General features: G+C 54.1%; 7 protein-coding genes across 7 annotated transcripts; 5 read left to right on the forward strand and 2 right to left on the reverse strand.

Annotated features, from left to right (window-relative positions):
• Window positions 1–120: 120 nt before the first annotated feature.
• IWZ02DRAFT_519766 (Sec8 exocyst complex component-specific domain-containing protein) lies at window positions 121–3,965 on the forward strand (the record flags this gene model as incomplete). The annotated part of the gene is made up of 4 exons (XM_066770746.1): window positions 121–412; window positions 506–2,622; window positions 2,669–2,844; window positions 2,893–3,965. 4 exons carry the CDS (start codon window positions 121–123, stop codon window positions 3,539–3,541), a joined length of 3,234 nt encoding a protein of 1,077 aa, XP_066622322.1. The 3' UTR covers window positions 3,542–3,965.
• Window positions 3,966–3,994: 29 nt separating this feature from the next.
• On the reverse strand, window positions 3,995–4,995 carry IWZ02DRAFT_433400 (mitochondrial 54S ribosomal protein uL5m; the record flags this gene model as incomplete). Its single annotated transcript, XM_066766293.1, has 2 exons — window positions 3,995–4,685; window positions 4,751–4,995. The coding sequence occupies 2 exons, from the start codon at window positions 4,993–4,995 to the stop codon at window positions 3,995–3,997; spliced, it is 936 nt and encodes a 311-aa protein (XP_066622323.1).
• Window positions 4,996–5,427: 432 nt separating this feature from the next.
• IWZ02DRAFT_469820 (ubiquitin C-terminal hydrolase family protein) lies at window positions 5,428–8,293 on the forward strand (the record flags this gene model as incomplete). The annotated part of the gene is made up of 5 exons (XM_066768751.1): window positions 5,428–5,519; window positions 5,544–5,787; window positions 5,838–6,212; window positions 6,282–6,912; window positions 6,960–8,293. 5 exons carry the CDS (start codon window positions 5,428–5,430, stop codon window positions 8,291–8,293), a joined length of 2,676 nt encoding a protein of 891 aa, XP_066622324.1.
• Window positions 8,294–9,312: 1,019 nt separating this feature from the next.
• IWZ02DRAFT_275183 (major facilitator superfamily domain-containing protein) lies at window positions 9,313–11,280 on the reverse strand. The gene is made up of 3 exons (XM_066763551.1): window positions 10,555–11,280; window positions 9,838–10,490; window positions 9,313–9,779 (listed from the first exon to the last, which is right to left on the reverse strand). The coding sequence occupies exons 1-3, from the start codon at window positions 11,188–11,190 to the stop codon at window positions 9,587–9,589; spliced, it is 1,482 nt and encodes a 493-aa protein (XP_066622325.1). The 5' UTR covers window positions 11,191–11,280; the 3' UTR covers window positions 9,313–9,586.
• A 432-nt stretch (window positions 11,281–11,712) lies between these two features.
• IWZ02DRAFT_274958 (cyclin-like protein) lies at window positions 11,713–13,184 on the forward strand. The gene is made up of 2 exons (XM_066763549.1): window positions 11,713–12,112; window positions 12,173–13,184. The coding sequence occupies exons 1-2, from the start codon at window positions 11,810–11,812 to the stop codon at window positions 13,049–13,051; spliced, it is 1,182 nt and encodes a 393-aa protein (XP_066622326.1). The 5' UTR covers window positions 11,713–11,809; the 3' UTR covers window positions 13,052–13,184.
• On the forward strand, window positions 13,185–14,307 carry IWZ02DRAFT_274959 (uncharacterized protein). Its single transcript, XM_066763550.1, has 2 exons — window positions 13,185–13,473; window positions 13,639–14,307. The coding sequence occupies exons 1-2, from the start codon at window positions 13,318–13,320 to the stop codon at window positions 14,095–14,097; spliced, it is 615 nt and encodes a 204-aa protein (XP_066622327.1). The 5' UTR covers window positions 13,185–13,317; the 3' UTR covers window positions 14,098–14,307.
• On the forward strand, window positions 14,235–14,999 carry IWZ02DRAFT_275388 (uncharacterized protein). The gene has a single exon (XM_066763555.1). It carries the CDS (start codon window positions 14,371–14,373, stop codon window positions 14,839–14,841), a length of 471 nt encoding a protein of 156 aa, XP_066622328.1. The 5' UTR covers window positions 14,235–14,370; the 3' UTR covers window positions 14,842–14,999.
• Window positions 15,000–15,536: the final 537 nt, after the last annotated feature.

Below are 15,536 nucleotides of genomic sequence, written 5' to 3' on the forward strand. Positions count from 1 at the left end.
GTCCGCCGAAACACTGCCCGCTTGGAGTCGACTCACCTGCTCGCCTGTACATAGCCCCGACAAAGGCTCACAGCATGCGCTGCCCTTCCCTCATGCCCACGACACGACGTTGATCCCACCATGGCCTCTCGCATCCCGCCATCCGCCCGCTCCGCTGCCAACGGCTACGCCAACGGATATTACGGCCGCTATGACGATGACCGCTCCCAACGAGGCTACGACAGCAGTCGCGAACGACGCCCCGGCGGCTACGGTGGCTTCAGCTCCTCGCAAGAAGATTTCCAAGATCCGCGTGCCGCGCGAGCTCCGAGCTCTGACAGGAGTCGGTCCAACAGGAGAAGCGGCGAATTCAAATCGAGAAGTCGGCCCCGACCAGATGGCACGAATGGCGATGCCAGCCAGCAGATTGAAGGTCAGTGGACCAGGGCGACACCTAGAATAATTCATTTTGAGAGCGAATGACTTCGGTGGGGTCTCAGATCGGAGCTGACTTTTGCTGCCAAAGATGTCCTGGAATACATACAAAAACAATGGAGCTTCATGACCAACGAAGAGTGCGTTCCTGTCCAGGTGGCCCTGAAACTGCTTGATTCCAGTTCGCTTGGGTTCGCGAACCGCCATGGGGAATTCGAGGACACCCACGCCCAACTGCAGACAGCGCTCAAGGCTATCGTCAACGAACACCACCAAGGCTTCAACAGTTCGATCGGTACCTTTCACAAAATCCAAAACAGTCTGCAAAATTCCCAACAAAGAGTGAGGACATTAAAGGATTCCTTGGTCTCTGCCAAGTCGCAGCTGTCCATGGCGAAGCCAGAGCTCAAGGCGTTTTCGGCCGCTTCCCAAAGCTACGATGAGATGCTGCAAGTCTTGGGCTCGATCGAGCAATTACAAAATGTCCCAGAAAGACTGGAAGTACGGATATCGGAAAAGAGATTTCTCGCGGCTGTCGACGTCCTACAAGATGCCTTGAGGCTGATTAGGAAATCCGAGATGGAGAATATTGGCGCATTGAGTGACCTTCGCGTCTACCTCAGTAACCAAGAACACTCGCTTACCGACATCCTCATCGAGGAACTCCACAACCATTTATACCTCAAGTCACCGTACTGCGAAGACCGCTGGAAAGTGTACGCCCACAACCAAAACAAGGCAGGCGGAGATGGTCCCATTGCAGCGCTGGACGCCCGGGGCAGGAGCCTATATCAGTTCCTTGGCAACTTGGACACAACAGAAGCGTTGGTGGACGATGCTTCGCGCAACCCAGAATCCGACACGTTTCACTACATTCAAGTCATTCTCGAGGCTTTGAACAAGATGAGCCGTTTGGACATTGCCATCGACACAATCGAGCAACGTCTCCCGGTCGAGCTGTTCCGAGTTGTGGAAAAGTCCAACACTGAAGTTGCCCAAAGGCATCCAAGTCTTGTCTACGGTTACGCAAGCAAGGTCTCTGGCAAGGCGGTGCGATCTTATGAGAGCGACGAAACCAAAGCAACCCTCCTTAACGATTTGCTCTGGACTTTGTACGCAAGATTCGAGGCCATTGCCGAGAGCCATCGCGTTGTCCACGACGTCTGCGCCGGCATCGCAAAGCGGGATGGGTTGCGTGATGACGCAACTCTGACCGGCAGCTTCAAGGAGCTTTGGAAGCTCTACCAAAGCGAGATTCGTTCTCTTTTGCACGACTACCTCTCTACCGACAGTGAGCTTGCATACAGAACCAACGCAAATAACTCCCACGGAGATAGTGTCTTTTTCAAAAACCAGAGGGATCGGACCAGGCGCATGTTCAAGCTGTCGGATGTGGACATTAACTCAACAGAATTGGCTTCGGAGCGCGATGACCTTGAAGCCATACTGAAGTCATCCGTCCCCGGTTTGGTCTCGGACTCCAAGCGCATGATCAGCGCAGCAGCCAACGCCAACCAGCATACTCAAGATGGTAGCGCAACTGGCCACAAACTTCTCGTCGACCCAAGCGTATTCAACATGGGTGTTTTGCTTCCACCATCACTAGATTTCCTCAACCGATTGAAGGAGGTCGTTCCGCCCAAATCTGACATCGTTACCAGCACATTGACCTCCTTCCTTGATGATTTCCTGGTCAACGTTTTCCACCCCCAATTAGACGAGACCCTCGTCGATCTTTGTGCCCAAACATTCATGGAGGCCGATACTTTCCAAGAAGACCCGCAGTGGCAGGTCCACTCCAAGAAGCCCATCTTCAAGGGAACAACCAAGTTTTATTCTCTAATTACTGCCTTTTGCAAAATGCTTGATAATCTTCCCCACGATCAGTCATTCAGCCAGCTAATAATTACCCAAATGGTCACCTATTACGACAAGTGTTACCAGTGGTACAAATCTCTAGTATCGCGCGCGAGGTCAAAGGATGGCACGGGGAGCCTACTCAAAGCGTCGGCGGCACTGGTGGAGAACCAAGAAATTTCAAAGGCGCTCCTAGCGCTCATGAATGCGGATGACACCAACCGCGAAAGTCTCCTAAGTGAAGTAACAAAGCTGCTGTTGTCGACATCCAAGCCGGACTCGCTCAAGGAACCTGACCTCATTACGGATCGCAAGAGCATCGCCGCTTTGTGTCTGCTTTTTACAAGCATGGTAAGTCATCTGTCCTGTAGAGGTGTTTACGACTAACGCGAGTTAGAAATGGCTTGCCAGCAAGATTCAGGGGCTGCGTCACATTAGCGACCGAGCAACCGACTCTTCTCGACCAGGTAGCAGCCGTGGACAACGCCGTCGCCGGTGGACCAACGTAGGCTCCGCAGAAGCTCGAGGGGACGGCAATCCAATCTTCCTTCCATTGAATCACGAGACAGCCATGTAAGTCGACCCGTACGAATGGCACATTTCTGATACTGATCGATATAGCGCTTTTGATGGCGTCGTCAACTCGTACCACGAGCTCGCCGGAATAATCCTGCAGAGCCTCCACCTCGAGACGCGCTGCCACACCATGTACCACATCAGCCAATGCTTCACGACGACATATAGGCTAGACCAGCTCTTCAACGACCCAGACCCCGACATTCTCAAGCTAAACTCGTCGCTCAGCGCCGTCGAGGAAGAAGTCGCCAGTCAGCTGCAGCCGACGCAGCACAGCTTCATCACGCACGGCATCGCGCTGCTTGCGGATACGCTGCTCGTAGCCAACGCGGCAAAGATTGGCCGCATGAACGCCAACGGCTGCGGTCGCATGTCGCTCAACATCCTCGTTCTCCAACAGAACCTCAAGAACATCGAGGCCGACGCCGTCCTCACCCGCGCCACCATCTACTACAACCTGTTTGGCGCCGGCCCCGATGCTGTTGTTCAGCTGGCCAAGGAATCTAAGGACAACGGCGGCAAATGCGCTTTTAGCTACGATGAGTTGAAGGTTCTGCTCGAGCTCTACTATTCAGAGGAGAATGCAAGTGAGAGGAGGGAGGTTGCTATGAAGGCCAAGACGGCCCTGAATGACGCGCTGCTGCAATTGAGTGAGTATCTGTGGCAGGAGGGTGGGACAGAGGGAAGTGCGTAGGGAGCGGGCGGATCGACTTTTTATTCGAATTGACTTGTGTAACTCGAGAAGCATCTTCGTGAGTATGTTATTGGCTCTGGACATGCCTTTTTGGATTGAGATTGATCTGATGCCAGTGAGGCCGGAATCAACCAAGCTCCCATGACTGAAAGATGAATTGAGTGACCAAGCCAAAATTAACTCGACGCTAACAGGAAGTTTAGGAATCTGATTTTGAAGATGGGAAATTTTCTGGCAGTATGTTACACGTCTCCACGTCTCATCATTTCTTATCCGGAAGGTGTACAAGAGGAATGCCCAAAGCTCCAGCCAGGATCTTTCCTTCTCTGTCAGTCCTTCCCGTCGTGTTGATGTGGATGTGCATTCCCGGAATCATCTTCGCGGGGTACCTGTGAGGTACATTAGCTTCTGCTTCCGGAGAATACTGTCGTCGTCCCCATTTATCGCATCCACTCACATGTCGTAGTTGACTTCAACTTCCGGGAACATGGCGGTGACATTTGGCCCGAAACCAAAGGAGATATTGCCGCTACCGTCACCGGTAGTTTTGCTGAAGCCCGGGAAATCCCTAATCTTCGGCAACACCAGATCGATAACCTTGTTGAGAAAGTGGTACATCTGCTCGCCCGTGAGGTCCACGGTCAACGCGACCCACCTGCCCTTGCGGAGGCCCCACTGCATGACGCTCTTCCTGGCCCTGCGCGTCTCCGGCTTCTTGCCCGTGATGGCCTGCATGATCATACCTCCGACATGCAGGTAGGCCGAGTCTGTCTGCGCCTCCGGCACCATTGCGTGGACGCTAATCTTTTCGAGCTTGGGAATGTAGCGGAAGTTGATTGGCTTGCGCAGCAGGCGCAGCGCAGAGCCTCCGCGCGGTCCCTTCAGTGGGCGGTTCTTGAGATATGGCGAGTCGCCTTCCCATGGCCGCAAACGTGGTCCTTTGGCTGGCTTCTCGAATCCTGGCGGCAAGTGTTGGTAGGCCATGGCCATAAAGTCCGGGGCGACTGTGCTTTCGTAGGTCTGCTCGAGGCGCGGAAGAGCGAATGGCCCAGGGATAAACTCTCGGGATCCGGGATCTGATGCGGGAGGCGGCTGGATGGGGTGGAGACGACCGCGGTAGTACTTTGGTGGACGGAACTTGTATCTGAGGATTAAACGTTAGCATGCTCTGCGCGTGAGAATTGTGCGGCCAATGGACGACATCCGTACCTGCTAGAAGGCAATTGCCGTCCCCTGCCCTTAACAATCCGGTCGGCAGGGTTCCATTTGGAGACCAGCTCTTGGTCAGGCTGCGGAGCGGAGTAGAAGGCGTCGTGCTCAAGGTCTGCTGCAGGATCCGCAACGGCCTGCGAAGACTGGAAGCGGCGTATTGAGGGGTTGGCGGCGCGGAGGCATGGCCTCAGGTCAGCCCGGAAGACCGAGCCCAAGCGGGCGCCGAGGTCACGGAGGGCCATGGTGTTGATGGAGCGGGTAGCAGAGTGCGGTGTTGCGGCTCTTGCATTGGAAAAGTCGACGCTCGGGCCACTTGCAGACAGCGGCGCCAAGCCTGACTCGTGCAGCTGACGATCGCCGCTCAATGACAGCTCCGCTGCCTGCTGCAATAATCAATTACTTCGTCCACCATCTCTTGGACCCTCCTTTTCCACCTTGGGCTTTCGGTTTGCGATTCTCCTCCTCGTGGTCTGCTGCGCCGCCCCGGCTCCGAACAGCTCATCACCCTGGCCCTGAAGCCGAATCCGAATCCGAGACGCACTGATAGTCATTCCACCGTTGCCTTCCCCACACTGCTCTCCATCCTCAGCCAAGCCGCCGCCTGCCGACTCTGTCTTCCTTACACAACTTCATGGATGTCTTCGAAGAGCGCTGGAGATACCTTCAGGGAGGGGATGTCGCGCTTCTTAAGCAGACGTGGAAAGCGCTCCACCGGTGACAAGCGCAAGAGCGTCAATAATGTTGAGGAGGTCAGTAAGGCTGCGCAGTACGGCGCCTGTCCGTGGGGCAGACGCCAATTGCTTCAAAGGGTTTCTTCGCTCTTCATTAGCGGCCATCCGGCCCAGAGCAAGGGCGAGATCTCCAAGCGCAGGCGGCTCTCCTCTCCGGGGAACACGCCTACGAGCCCCACCACGATGCTCTCGATAGAACAAACTGACTCGAGCAAGCAGCCGCCGCCGGTTGTTCCGTCCGACTTGTACAACATCTTCTCCGTAGACGACGATAAAAAGCTCGACAAGGAAGAAGAAAAGAAGGTTAGCGACGCACGGTCTAGGAACTAGTCCGGTTCGTTGACATGAGCCAGGTTAAACTCATCACCCAGCGACTGCAAAGCTATGGCATTACGGCCCTCAAGGAATCACAGATCACTTACGCCTTACGATCCAAAATCACAAATGGCGACATGAAAGAAACCTTTGAATTGCTTGTTCTCTTTCAAGATTCGCTCGAGGGCATACTAAGAGAATACAACCCGAAACTGAAGCTACTTGGCGCGGAGAACAGGAACGCCGTCACATGTTATCTGGATGCGCTCCTGTTCGCCATGTTCGCCAGGCTGGACTGCTTCGAGGCCATGTTGTTCGATTCTTTTACCGACGAGCCACGGCGGCGTTTGGCCACGATCTTACGATTGTGGGTCAACCTGTTGCGTGCTGGCAAACTCGTCACGACCGACATTGTGAGTTCCCAATAACATCAAAGACGTGCAAGCATGAGCGCAAAAACCCAATCTAATGCGCCCTTCTAGACGAAGCACCTTCAGGAGGCACTTAGCAAATGTGGATGGGAAGAAGCTGCACAGCTTGTACAGCAAGATGCATCCGAGGCCTTTACTTTCATCACCGGACAGCTGGAACTGCCGCTTTTGACCCTTAAAATGGACATTTACCACACGGGCAAAGAAGACGTCGCGGATGACCACCGATTCGTAAATGAAAGACTGCTCGAGGTGGCTATTCCCGAAGAGGACCCACAAGCGGAAGAGCCTATCAAGTTGGAAGAATGCCTCGAAGTTTACTTTAACAACCGGATCGAAGTACGAAGACATTTGGAAAGACGGGCCACGACACAATCGCTGCGAGATGGCTCAAAGGATGAAAAAACAGAAAACCCTTCAGCAGTCCATGTCGAGACGGTCGAGGTTTCTGGTGCAGAATCGCCATCTACCACCGCCCCAACTTACAGTACTGACCCCAACAATCCCGCACTACCGGATCGTCCTGTTAATCATCGAAATCGAACAGACAGCATCTTCAGCGAACGGCATGTCGAAGAAGGAGAGCCATCTTTTAGGAGGACGGAGTTTCAAGGGCGCCCCAGAGCTGGTTCTCTGAAAAAGGAGATAACAATGCCAGCATGGCAGTTTTTCAGCTTGATACGTAGGTGATCGGGCTTCCGCTGATCAATTGTTTCTAACCCTTTGCAGCGTGGTACACGGACAATGCTCCAGCAAACGATGCTCAAGTAGCTGCCCATTTTGCCGCCAAGAGACCAATACTGGGGATATGCCTCAAAAGATATTCAATGACAACAAGCGGCCATCCCGTGCGACGGGGCACCTACATTGATATTCCATTGGAGATCGCGCTACCGCACTTTATTTCAGACGACCGATTGCACGAAGAGGGACCCCTGTTCGGCAACTTTCAGCTTGTTCTCCAATCTGTCGTCTGCCACCGCGGCGTCTCCGTCGATTCGGGCCACTACATCTCTCTCGTACGCGGCCGTGAGGCTTCTGGTGGCCATGACATTAATCACACCATTGAAGACGAAAGTCCTTGGATGCGGTTCGACGACCTCGCCAAGGATCGCGTAACCCACGTCGACATCCACCAAGCATTGAGGGAAGAGACGCCGTATCTCCTCTTCTACCAGGTCTGCCCGATTGACGAGGAACTTGCTCGGGGCGATCCGCCCACATACGAAGAAGCCAATTCGGAAGCAACAACGGCCGACGACGCATTCATGAACGAAAAGGGAGATCTCGTAATCGATACGTCAGACTGGGAAACGAGTCGCCCAAGTTTCGACGCGGCAGAGGGTCAAACTCTCTGTGCAAGTCAAGAGCTGTGCAATCCAGATGACAACGGGCCTCGTGGGCGCAGTAGCTTCAACTCCAACAGCCGCAATAGTATTGTCTTCGACGAGGCCAGCCTCAGCCGCGGTCCCACGGGCCCTTCGACTCCAGCCGACGAGTCTAAGCCTAGTTTTCTTTCATCATCGAGACGGAGCAGCAAAGCCAAGAAAAACGGTGGTAGCAAAAGTCGACCCTCCAGCCAGAGCGGCGAAGGTCGCCTATCCATCACCATGTCTCGCTTGACAGGCCGCAAGTCGCGAGACAAGCTCCCCCTCGACGTCGCCGTCTGCAATAGCATCAACAACAGCGGGGCTGCCAGCGTCGACGAGCCGCACACACCTCGCAACCCAGAGTTCTCTGCGCTCGATGAGAACGTCGCCGAGGATCCAAGCAACCCCCGCGTGCTCGTCGAAGCGCCCCCGCCCGCTTCCTCTCTCGCCCCATCCACGCCCGGCGCACCCGAGCTTCGCAAGAGCTCGACAGTCGTGGGCGCCATGGGCATGGGCCGGTGGAAGGCCTCGCGATCGCGCCGGAGCAGCAGCGTGCCGCTGGGCGAGGACGGCACAAGCAGGACCAGAGACCTGGACAAGGGGAAGGATAAAGAGGCCGTTGGCGGCGACGGTGAGACGGCGCCGTCAAAAAAGAAGAAGAAGCCTCCGGAGAGGGAGTGCGCCGTCATGTGAGGCGGGCGCCATATGCGTACATTTCTCGATTGACTGTGCAGTGCGCGGACAGCAGCTGGTCTTTTTTGTCGTTGGGGTTGATTGTTAAAAGACCATGCAGCGAGAAAAAGAAGCGTTGGTCGGCAGGGGTCGTGGGGTGGGTTTTATACCACGCTTTTTGCTCCTTTCTTCGTGAATTCTTGCCCTTCTTGATTTTGCCTTTCTAGTCACCCCTCTGTGGCGATCATGGCGTTTGGAGTTTGTGAGGAAGGGGGCTTTTCCCATATTGCTTCTTCTGCCCCCCATCGCGTGGGGTCAAAAAAAGCTTTTTCAATGAGTAGGAGGTATTTTGGCTTTTCTTTGTCTTGGCGTTCTCGGTCGGGGCTTATCGTCGTCGTCGTCGTCGTCGTCATAGTCCTTCACGCGGCTGACGCGTGGAATGGGTGGATCTTTTGGTTTGGAGGCTTCGGTTGATTGCAGATGGGTGAGTTGGGTTGGGTACGACAAGGTAGGACATGGCGTGGACGTGACGTGACGGCTTTGGGGGGCGGCGGTCTTTGGGTTAGGGGTTCTAGCTGCTTGGGGTCAATATGTCCATCTTACCCTTCTCTGTCTTGTCTCTTCTGCTGCTGCGCTGGGTCTGTCGTTTCGTGTGGCATATCTTTGTCGCTTGCATTTGCCTCATTTGGTACGAAAGTTCGGGGGGCAGATGACGACCCAAGCCCCTGAACGTTAGAGCTAGAGTGGGTGACAAAGTAGGCACAATGGGTGAAGAAAGAAATGTCACTCCTAGGTTAATGACACCCCTAGGTTCTAGCTACGGGTATGGATGACGGCTCGCCAAGCGCAGATATAATGGTGGATCTCTGCCCCCTAGGCGTAGCCATCGCTGCGTACGACCGCTCCTTAGACGCAGCTGTGATGGCGGACGACTGCTCCCTAGGCGCGGCTATAATAGCCAACGAACGCTTCCTGGAGGATATCTCATCCATTTCTGCGCCCACTGTGCAGGGAGGTCATCACTGATCGATTGCGAACACAAGAAGACTTTACAAGCTCGAGTAGCAGCACACCGGCACATGACATTCCTCTTTCTACCCACATCATCCGCAGTCCAGTCGCTATGTCATCTGAGCGGCAAGTAAACCCAGCAAAAGGGCACATACACACATCAACGGGAAAAAAAAAAAAAAGAAAAAAAAAAAGCTCCTATGCTCCATCATGCTTCCATGCAACGCTAAGCTAGGTACATAGATTGACCGGATGAGCCTTAGACTCCATGGATTTGCAAAGGCCCAATGGTGAACGCAACGCCTAAATGGTGTACTTGAACGACGGGTGGCGGTAGCCAAGCAAGCCCTCGTCGCCCTCTTGCAAGCGGTAGTCGCGGGCGCCACGCGCGCGCTTTCTGTTTTCGATGTTGCAGTAGATGATGTTTACCGTGCTGAGGACGAGCGACATGCAGAGGACGCCGATGTTGATGGCGTGGCCGGCGGTGTAGCGGGGTCTGTTTATCAAGTGATCAATCAGGTTGGTGTTCGAAGGGGATGGTGGAGGGCACTTACGCGTCTTTCTGCAGGTAGGTGAATGTGGCGATGAAGGCCGCCATGTTGGCAATCATGATTTGGAACCCGGTGCCCGTGGCCCGCACGAAATGCGGTGCCAGGTTGTTTGCAAGCCAGCCCATGACCAGCGGGCTGCAGGGGAACACTCCAGCCGCGACGAAGAAGGTGCCGCCGTACCGGGTCAGTGGCTTCTCGCTGGCAATCTGCATGATGTAGCCAACGATGGCAAGGAGGGCCAGGCCAATCATAAAGGGCCCGCGCACTTTGAGCTTGTCGGAGTAGTGTCCGACGAGGAGCACGCTGAAGAAGCCGCCAATGTTGGGAGGGACGGTGAAGAGCTGCGCCTTGACTGAGGTGTAGCCCAGTGTCTTGATGATGGTGGGGAGGAAGAGAGAAAAGGAGTAGATGGGGGTGATGATGGCGAAGAAGTTGAGTGAGAGAAAGATGGTCTGCCAGTTCAAAATGGCACGTCTGACCCAGAACCAACTGAAGGTCTCGGACTCGACGTCTCCTGTATGCGTTGCTCCGTGCGCGTCGAGGCGCATGCGCGCGATTGCGGCATCGCGTTCCTCTTCCGTCAAGAATTTGGCGTCACTTGGAGTGTGTGGCAGGAAGAAGACGGTGACACAGGCGACCACGACCGTGATTGCACCCTTTTGCAGTTAGTTGAGTCCATGACACCAATTGGAGGGATGGGTGTTCCCGGGCTGGACTCACCTCGACAAAGAAGATAAATGGCCATCCGTTGTAGCCTGGTGTGTGGATTCTTGCAAGACCAGTGGCCAGTAGACCACCAAAAGCGCCGCTAAGGGGAGCGGCACAGTAGAAGAGACCAATGCGGTACAATAGCTGGTGACGTCTGTAGAACATGGCGAGGTAAATGATCATTCCTCCAAGAATCCCTGCTTCAGCCAATCCGAGGAAGAATCTGGCGACCAGGAGCCCGGCGTATGATGTGACGAAGCCAGTGCATGTGCAAATGAGACCCCATGCACCGACAAGGAAGGGCAAGTAGTAGCCAGCCTTGAAGTAATTCAGCACGAGGTTGCTTGGTACATCGTAGCAGACATAGGGTACATAAAAGATGGCTAGTGCAATGTTGAACTTGTCCGAGTCGAGGCTGAGGTCTTCGGTGAGGCCATCAATTCTTGCATTGCCAATGTTGCTTCGGTCAATGAAGGCGAGGAGCCACAAGACGAATAGCCAGGGGACAATATGATGGTCGAATTTGCGCGTTATCCGCTTGTCGAGCTCTTGGTCAATTTCTGCCGAAGAGTTGATTTTTTCAATGTGCTCCCCATGCTGAGGGGACTTTTCAGGATCTTGGGTGTAGCTGTGCGAGGCGGTCGTCATATTGGACAGAAATGAGGGGAACGAGAGGAGTACCGGATCACAGAAATTGGACACAGGCCGACGAGCTGCACTTTTTATCTGGCTGGAGAATGGACATTGGTGTCTTGTACTCTGGCTTGGCAATCCCCCGCACGATACTGGCAGCCGCCGCCGCTGACCACACTCGGACAAGCTCAAGACATCAGCTTCCAGGATGAGGACCCGTCAGCATAGCCGTGGCTGGCTCTGCAGGCGGTGAGGCGGCGGGAGGCAAGGTCATGGATGATGGTGGCGGGTAAGGTACATATATGTAGCTAGCATTAGTATTGGCCTGGTTCGCTGGATCGAAATGGTACAAAGCCTCAGTCTTTGAGTTGTGAATTTTGATGGCCTTCTGACGCGTGTATGCGGGTTCAGTGTCGATTCGCATGGTGTTGAAGAAAAAAAAGCCATGCCTTGCGTTGGCGACAAGAAGCTTGTCTAGCCAAGCCGTGGGGTAAAAGTGGAGCGCTGGCCAAGGCTGAGGACAAGGAACGGTCGGAACCTAAATTATGGACCCGACGGGACCGCAACCTTGACCTGGACCTGGACCGCGATCCGCTGTACCTCTCACCCTGCTCAATCCACCGCTTCGGTTGCCATGCATCTTTCCGAAGACGAAATCTACCGCTCCTCAACCCAGTACCGCCTGTGGTCATTCACCCCCGAGAAGCTCCAATCCCTTCGACAGTCGACAAACGCTGCCGCCGCCGAGCGCGTCAAGGCTAACATCAAGCGCTTCCGTGACACCAAGGCAGCTGATGGAAGCGGTGACCGCAATGGCGCCGACGGAGCAGACAGGCTCGATCCTCTCACTCCTGAGGAGGAACTGAAGCTGGTCGTCATGTACTGCAAAAAGTGCATAGAGCTTGGCAATTTTCTCAAGTTTCCCAGCAGGGTCATCGTACGTCATACCAGACTCGAGACTCGACTACTTGCGCAGGCTAACAAGCTCGATTTCTAGGCTGCCGCAATACAATATGTGAAGCGCTTCTACCTCTTCAACTCGGCCATGGTATACGATCCTAAGAAAATCATGCCATCCTGCCTCTTCCTCGCCACGAAGACTGAAGTCAACTTCATCTCGTCGGCCACATTCGCGTCCAAGCTGCCCAACAAGACCGCTGAGGACATTCTTGCCCCGGAATACTTGATAATACAGGCTCTCAGATTTACACTGGAGGTGCGGCATCCGCACCGTGGCTTGGACGGCGCCAATTTGGAGCTCATGGACCTGGCCAAGGGCCAAGCGGCGTTGCTCCCAGGAACCTCCAAATCCGCCCAAGAAATCCAAGCGGACATGATGCGGCTCCCATCGGAACCCAATGGCGCTCCCACCGATGGAGACGAGGCGTCGCTGTTGGGCAGAGTCAAGACAGCGTGGGGAACCGCGCGAGAGACGCTCAAAACCGTTGCCACGTTCACTGACGTCCACTTTTTCTACACGCCTTCTCAAATCTGGCTCGCAGCTCTCTTACTTGCCGACGAACCACTTGCTCTTTTCTACATTGACACCAAGTTTCCATTGGCAAACGGCGCAGCGAACCCCGCAATCTTTGACTTGAAGCACAAGGTCGTAGCTACAGTTCGGGCCTGCGCCGAGATGCTCGAAGCAGGCCATGTGGAAGAGTCAAAAGAAGAGATCGGACGCGTTGCTCGGAAGAGGGACGCGTGCAGTGATCCTGAGAAGGCCGATCTCATTGGCCTGCATGCGGCGCAGAAACGAGGCGGTGCATTAGAAGGGCAGGTTGATGAAAACGCAGCCAAGAGAAGAAAGCTGGAACGTGAGCAGAGTCAGCAACAAGCGGAAGAATTCTGGGGACCAGAGCTGAAGAAGGAGTAACGAATAACGAAGAATGGGCTAGACACGGGGAAAATCTGGAGTTCAGAGAAAGGTTGGCACATTCACACTTCTACTTCAAGGATCCGGTTCCCGCGGGCTGTGCTGTCCTTTTCCGTAGGCGTTCAACTCAGCCACACTTCAGTCGATTGGTTGCTTGTGCATCCGGCCTTTTCCCGAAGAACGTCGTTTCCGGCGCGCCAGGCTGCCGCTTATCGTCCCCTCGCAACCGCTTTTTCTCACCCACTTTATAAAGCCTGGCTCACGTCATGGAGCCATGGGACCACGGATCCAACAATGATTCGCCCTCTGCCATGTCTGACCAGAATGACTGCCAAGACAGCGTCTCCAAGAAACTTTTGTCTAGGAGGTTTCACCGGAAATCAAGAACAGGTTGTGGAAACTGCAAGACGCGGCGGATAAAGGTATTCCTTGCTTCATTTCTCTCTTCCCCAAGCTCTATGCTCTTCCAACGGAGAAACACGCCGCTTTAAGCGGGCTGCCAGGCCTCCGCGCGAGAATCAATCACATGTCTTCTTCAATGCCTTGGCTACAACACCTCGCTGTAGAACTCGTACTGATTGTTGTAGTGCGATGAAACGAAACCCGAATGCATCAATTGCTCCAAACATGACTTGCGCTGCGACTATGTTACAGGCATCCTGGGGCAGATGACAGATCCACCTGCTCCTTCAACGGATGAGCCCTTCAAGAGAAAAAGGGGTAGGCCGCGAAAGATTCACAATCCCTCGCCCGCTCTTGCTGCCCCGACACCCCAGCCAACACCTCAATCCAACGTTGGTGCTACACCTGGATTGACGAGCAATGCCCCTTCTCCGACTTCATTGGAAACATCTGAAGACGGGTTAGTCGATCTTGACTTGATGCATCATTTCTCCCTACATGGCCACGGCAACGTATTCGGATCTCAACCACTGAGCCATTTCTGGACGAGCCTAGTGCCCAAGATTGGGTTCTCCCACCCATTCCTCCTCCATCTTGCTCTAGGCTACTCGGCATTGGCCCTCGCTCATGCTCGGCAAGCCTGAAGAGAGCACTAATTTTTGCATGCCGAACGCCACTAAACTGTTGGCGTTAGACAAGTCACTGCACTGCTTCCTCACCTGAACAACGATAGTTGTGTGGCCCTCTATCTCTCCGTATCCGTCATTGCCATTTACGCCATGTCCAAAGACCCTAGACCTGGCGAACACCTCTTGTTCGGCGACCATGGAAGCGCCGAATGGCTGCCGCTTTTTCGAGGAGTCAACTGATTCATCGGGCTAGTCTGCCACACACTCTCATCTGGAGAGTTGGCAATCATGTTCAATTATAGAGGAGTACGTGACTACGGAAGCCCTGCGGCGCCACCTCCCACTGATTGGAGACGACATATGAAAGATCTTCGCCGTATAATACTAGACGCCAACGACCCCAAAAGTGAGACTTGTTTGGAGGAGTCCACACGCCTGAATCAGTCTTATGTTGCCGTTTGGGGTGACCAAGAAGAAAAGAAGGAGAACCCATACATGTCGTCCATCTTTGCCTGGATATATCGCACATCAAACGACTTTATCCTCTGCATCCAACAAAAACAACCACTCGCCCTCCTCATATTCGCCTTTCTCGGAGTCCTCATGACATCACCCCCCGAGCACCATTGGTTCATGAAAGGTTTGCCTCAGCACGTAGTGGCAGGTGCATGTACTTTTCTCCCTCAGGAGTACCGCCCTTGGCTGCAGTGGCATATCGAACAGGTTAGTTGGACCCCAGGCACATCAACCACGCCCTGAATTTAGAGGCAACATTGTATCGAGAACCCCTCCTACGAATACACTTGGGAAAGCCCTGTCTTTCTCCAAACATTTGTGTCATCTCACAACGCCCAAACAAACAAGACATTGCAGCTTTCCGTCTGTGATCGTCAGACTGGAAATCAACCACGAGCCAATCTGCCGCTGATTCTGGCATGTCCCTGTGCTGGTTGTCAACACGACTCTGTCGTTTGGGCGTTGCTGTAGTTTATCCGATCACCATTTCTACCAAGACAATCGAGACTGGAGTGCCTTGGCAGAGCTGTTGCGTGCATCTTGATCCAAGACGCCGCAATGACCAGCTGCAATGTACAATTGATCCAACCTCCAACTGGTTCGACATCGAATGTTGCTGCGCTATACACACTACGACGAAATGCAAACACAAGCGACAAGCCAACTCAGCCAGGTGATGCCCGCCCATTCTTTCGCGTCGAACGTCTGAATGTTCATAGGAGTTCTGTTATACCGCCACCCGAGTGTCAAATGGAAGCGCCGGTTGGAATTTCCATCGGCTATGCAAACGGGACGATGGTCGTTTTACGGAGCCGAGTGTCCAAGAAAGGGCAGGTGCCCGAGCGAGTTTTTGTATTCGGAAGGGGATGTGGTTTTGTGGTCTAGCTAGGCCTTCGGTCTGGCAGTGGCGGATTTGGATTCGCACGTTCACTGGCTAT

This window comes from Phyllosticta citriasiana (genome assembly GCF_038021145.1).
Source record: "Phyllosticta citriasiana strain CBS 120426 chromosome Unknown IWZ02scaffold_7, whole genome shotgun sequence".
NCBI classification, from domain to species: Eukaryota; Fungi; Ascomycota; class Dothideomycetes; order Botryosphaeriales; family Phyllostictaceae; genus Phyllosticta; species Phyllosticta citriasiana.

Bases quoted from the DNA above. Each gene is read 5' to 3' on its own strand.
- IWZ02DRAFT_275183 (XM_066763551.1), bottom strand. From the start codon at position 11,190: ATGACGACCGCCTCGCACAGCTACACCCAAGATCCTGAAAAGTCCCCT. The intron at 10,491-10,554 runs GTGAGTCCAGCC...TAACTGCAAAAG, and splicing joins CATTTATCTTCTTTGTCGAG to GGTGCAATCACGGTCGTGGT. The intron at 9,780-9,837 runs GTAAGTGCCCTC...CTTGATAAACAG, and splicing joins ACCTACCTGCAGAAAGACGC to ACCCCGCTACACCGCCGGCC.
- IWZ02DRAFT_274958 (XM_066763549.1), top strand. From the start codon at position 11,810: ATGCATCTTTCCGAAGACGAAATCTACCGCTCCTCAACCCAGTACCGC. The intron at 12,113-12,172 runs GTACGTCATACC...CTCGATTTCTAG, and splicing joins AGTTTCCCAGCAGGGTCATC to GCTGCCGCAATACAATATGT.
- IWZ02DRAFT_274959 (XM_066763550.1), top strand. From the start codon at position 13,318: ATGGAGCCATGGGACCACGGATCCAACAATGATTCGCCCTCTGCCATG. The intron at 13,474-13,638 runs GTATTCCTTGCT...TGATTGTTGTAG, and splicing joins GCAAGACGCGGCGGATAAAG to TGCGATGAAACGAAACCCGA.
- IWZ02DRAFT_275388 (XM_066763555.1), top strand. From the start codon at position 14,371: ATGTTCAATTATAGAGGAGTACGTGACTACGGAAGCCCTGCGGCGCCA.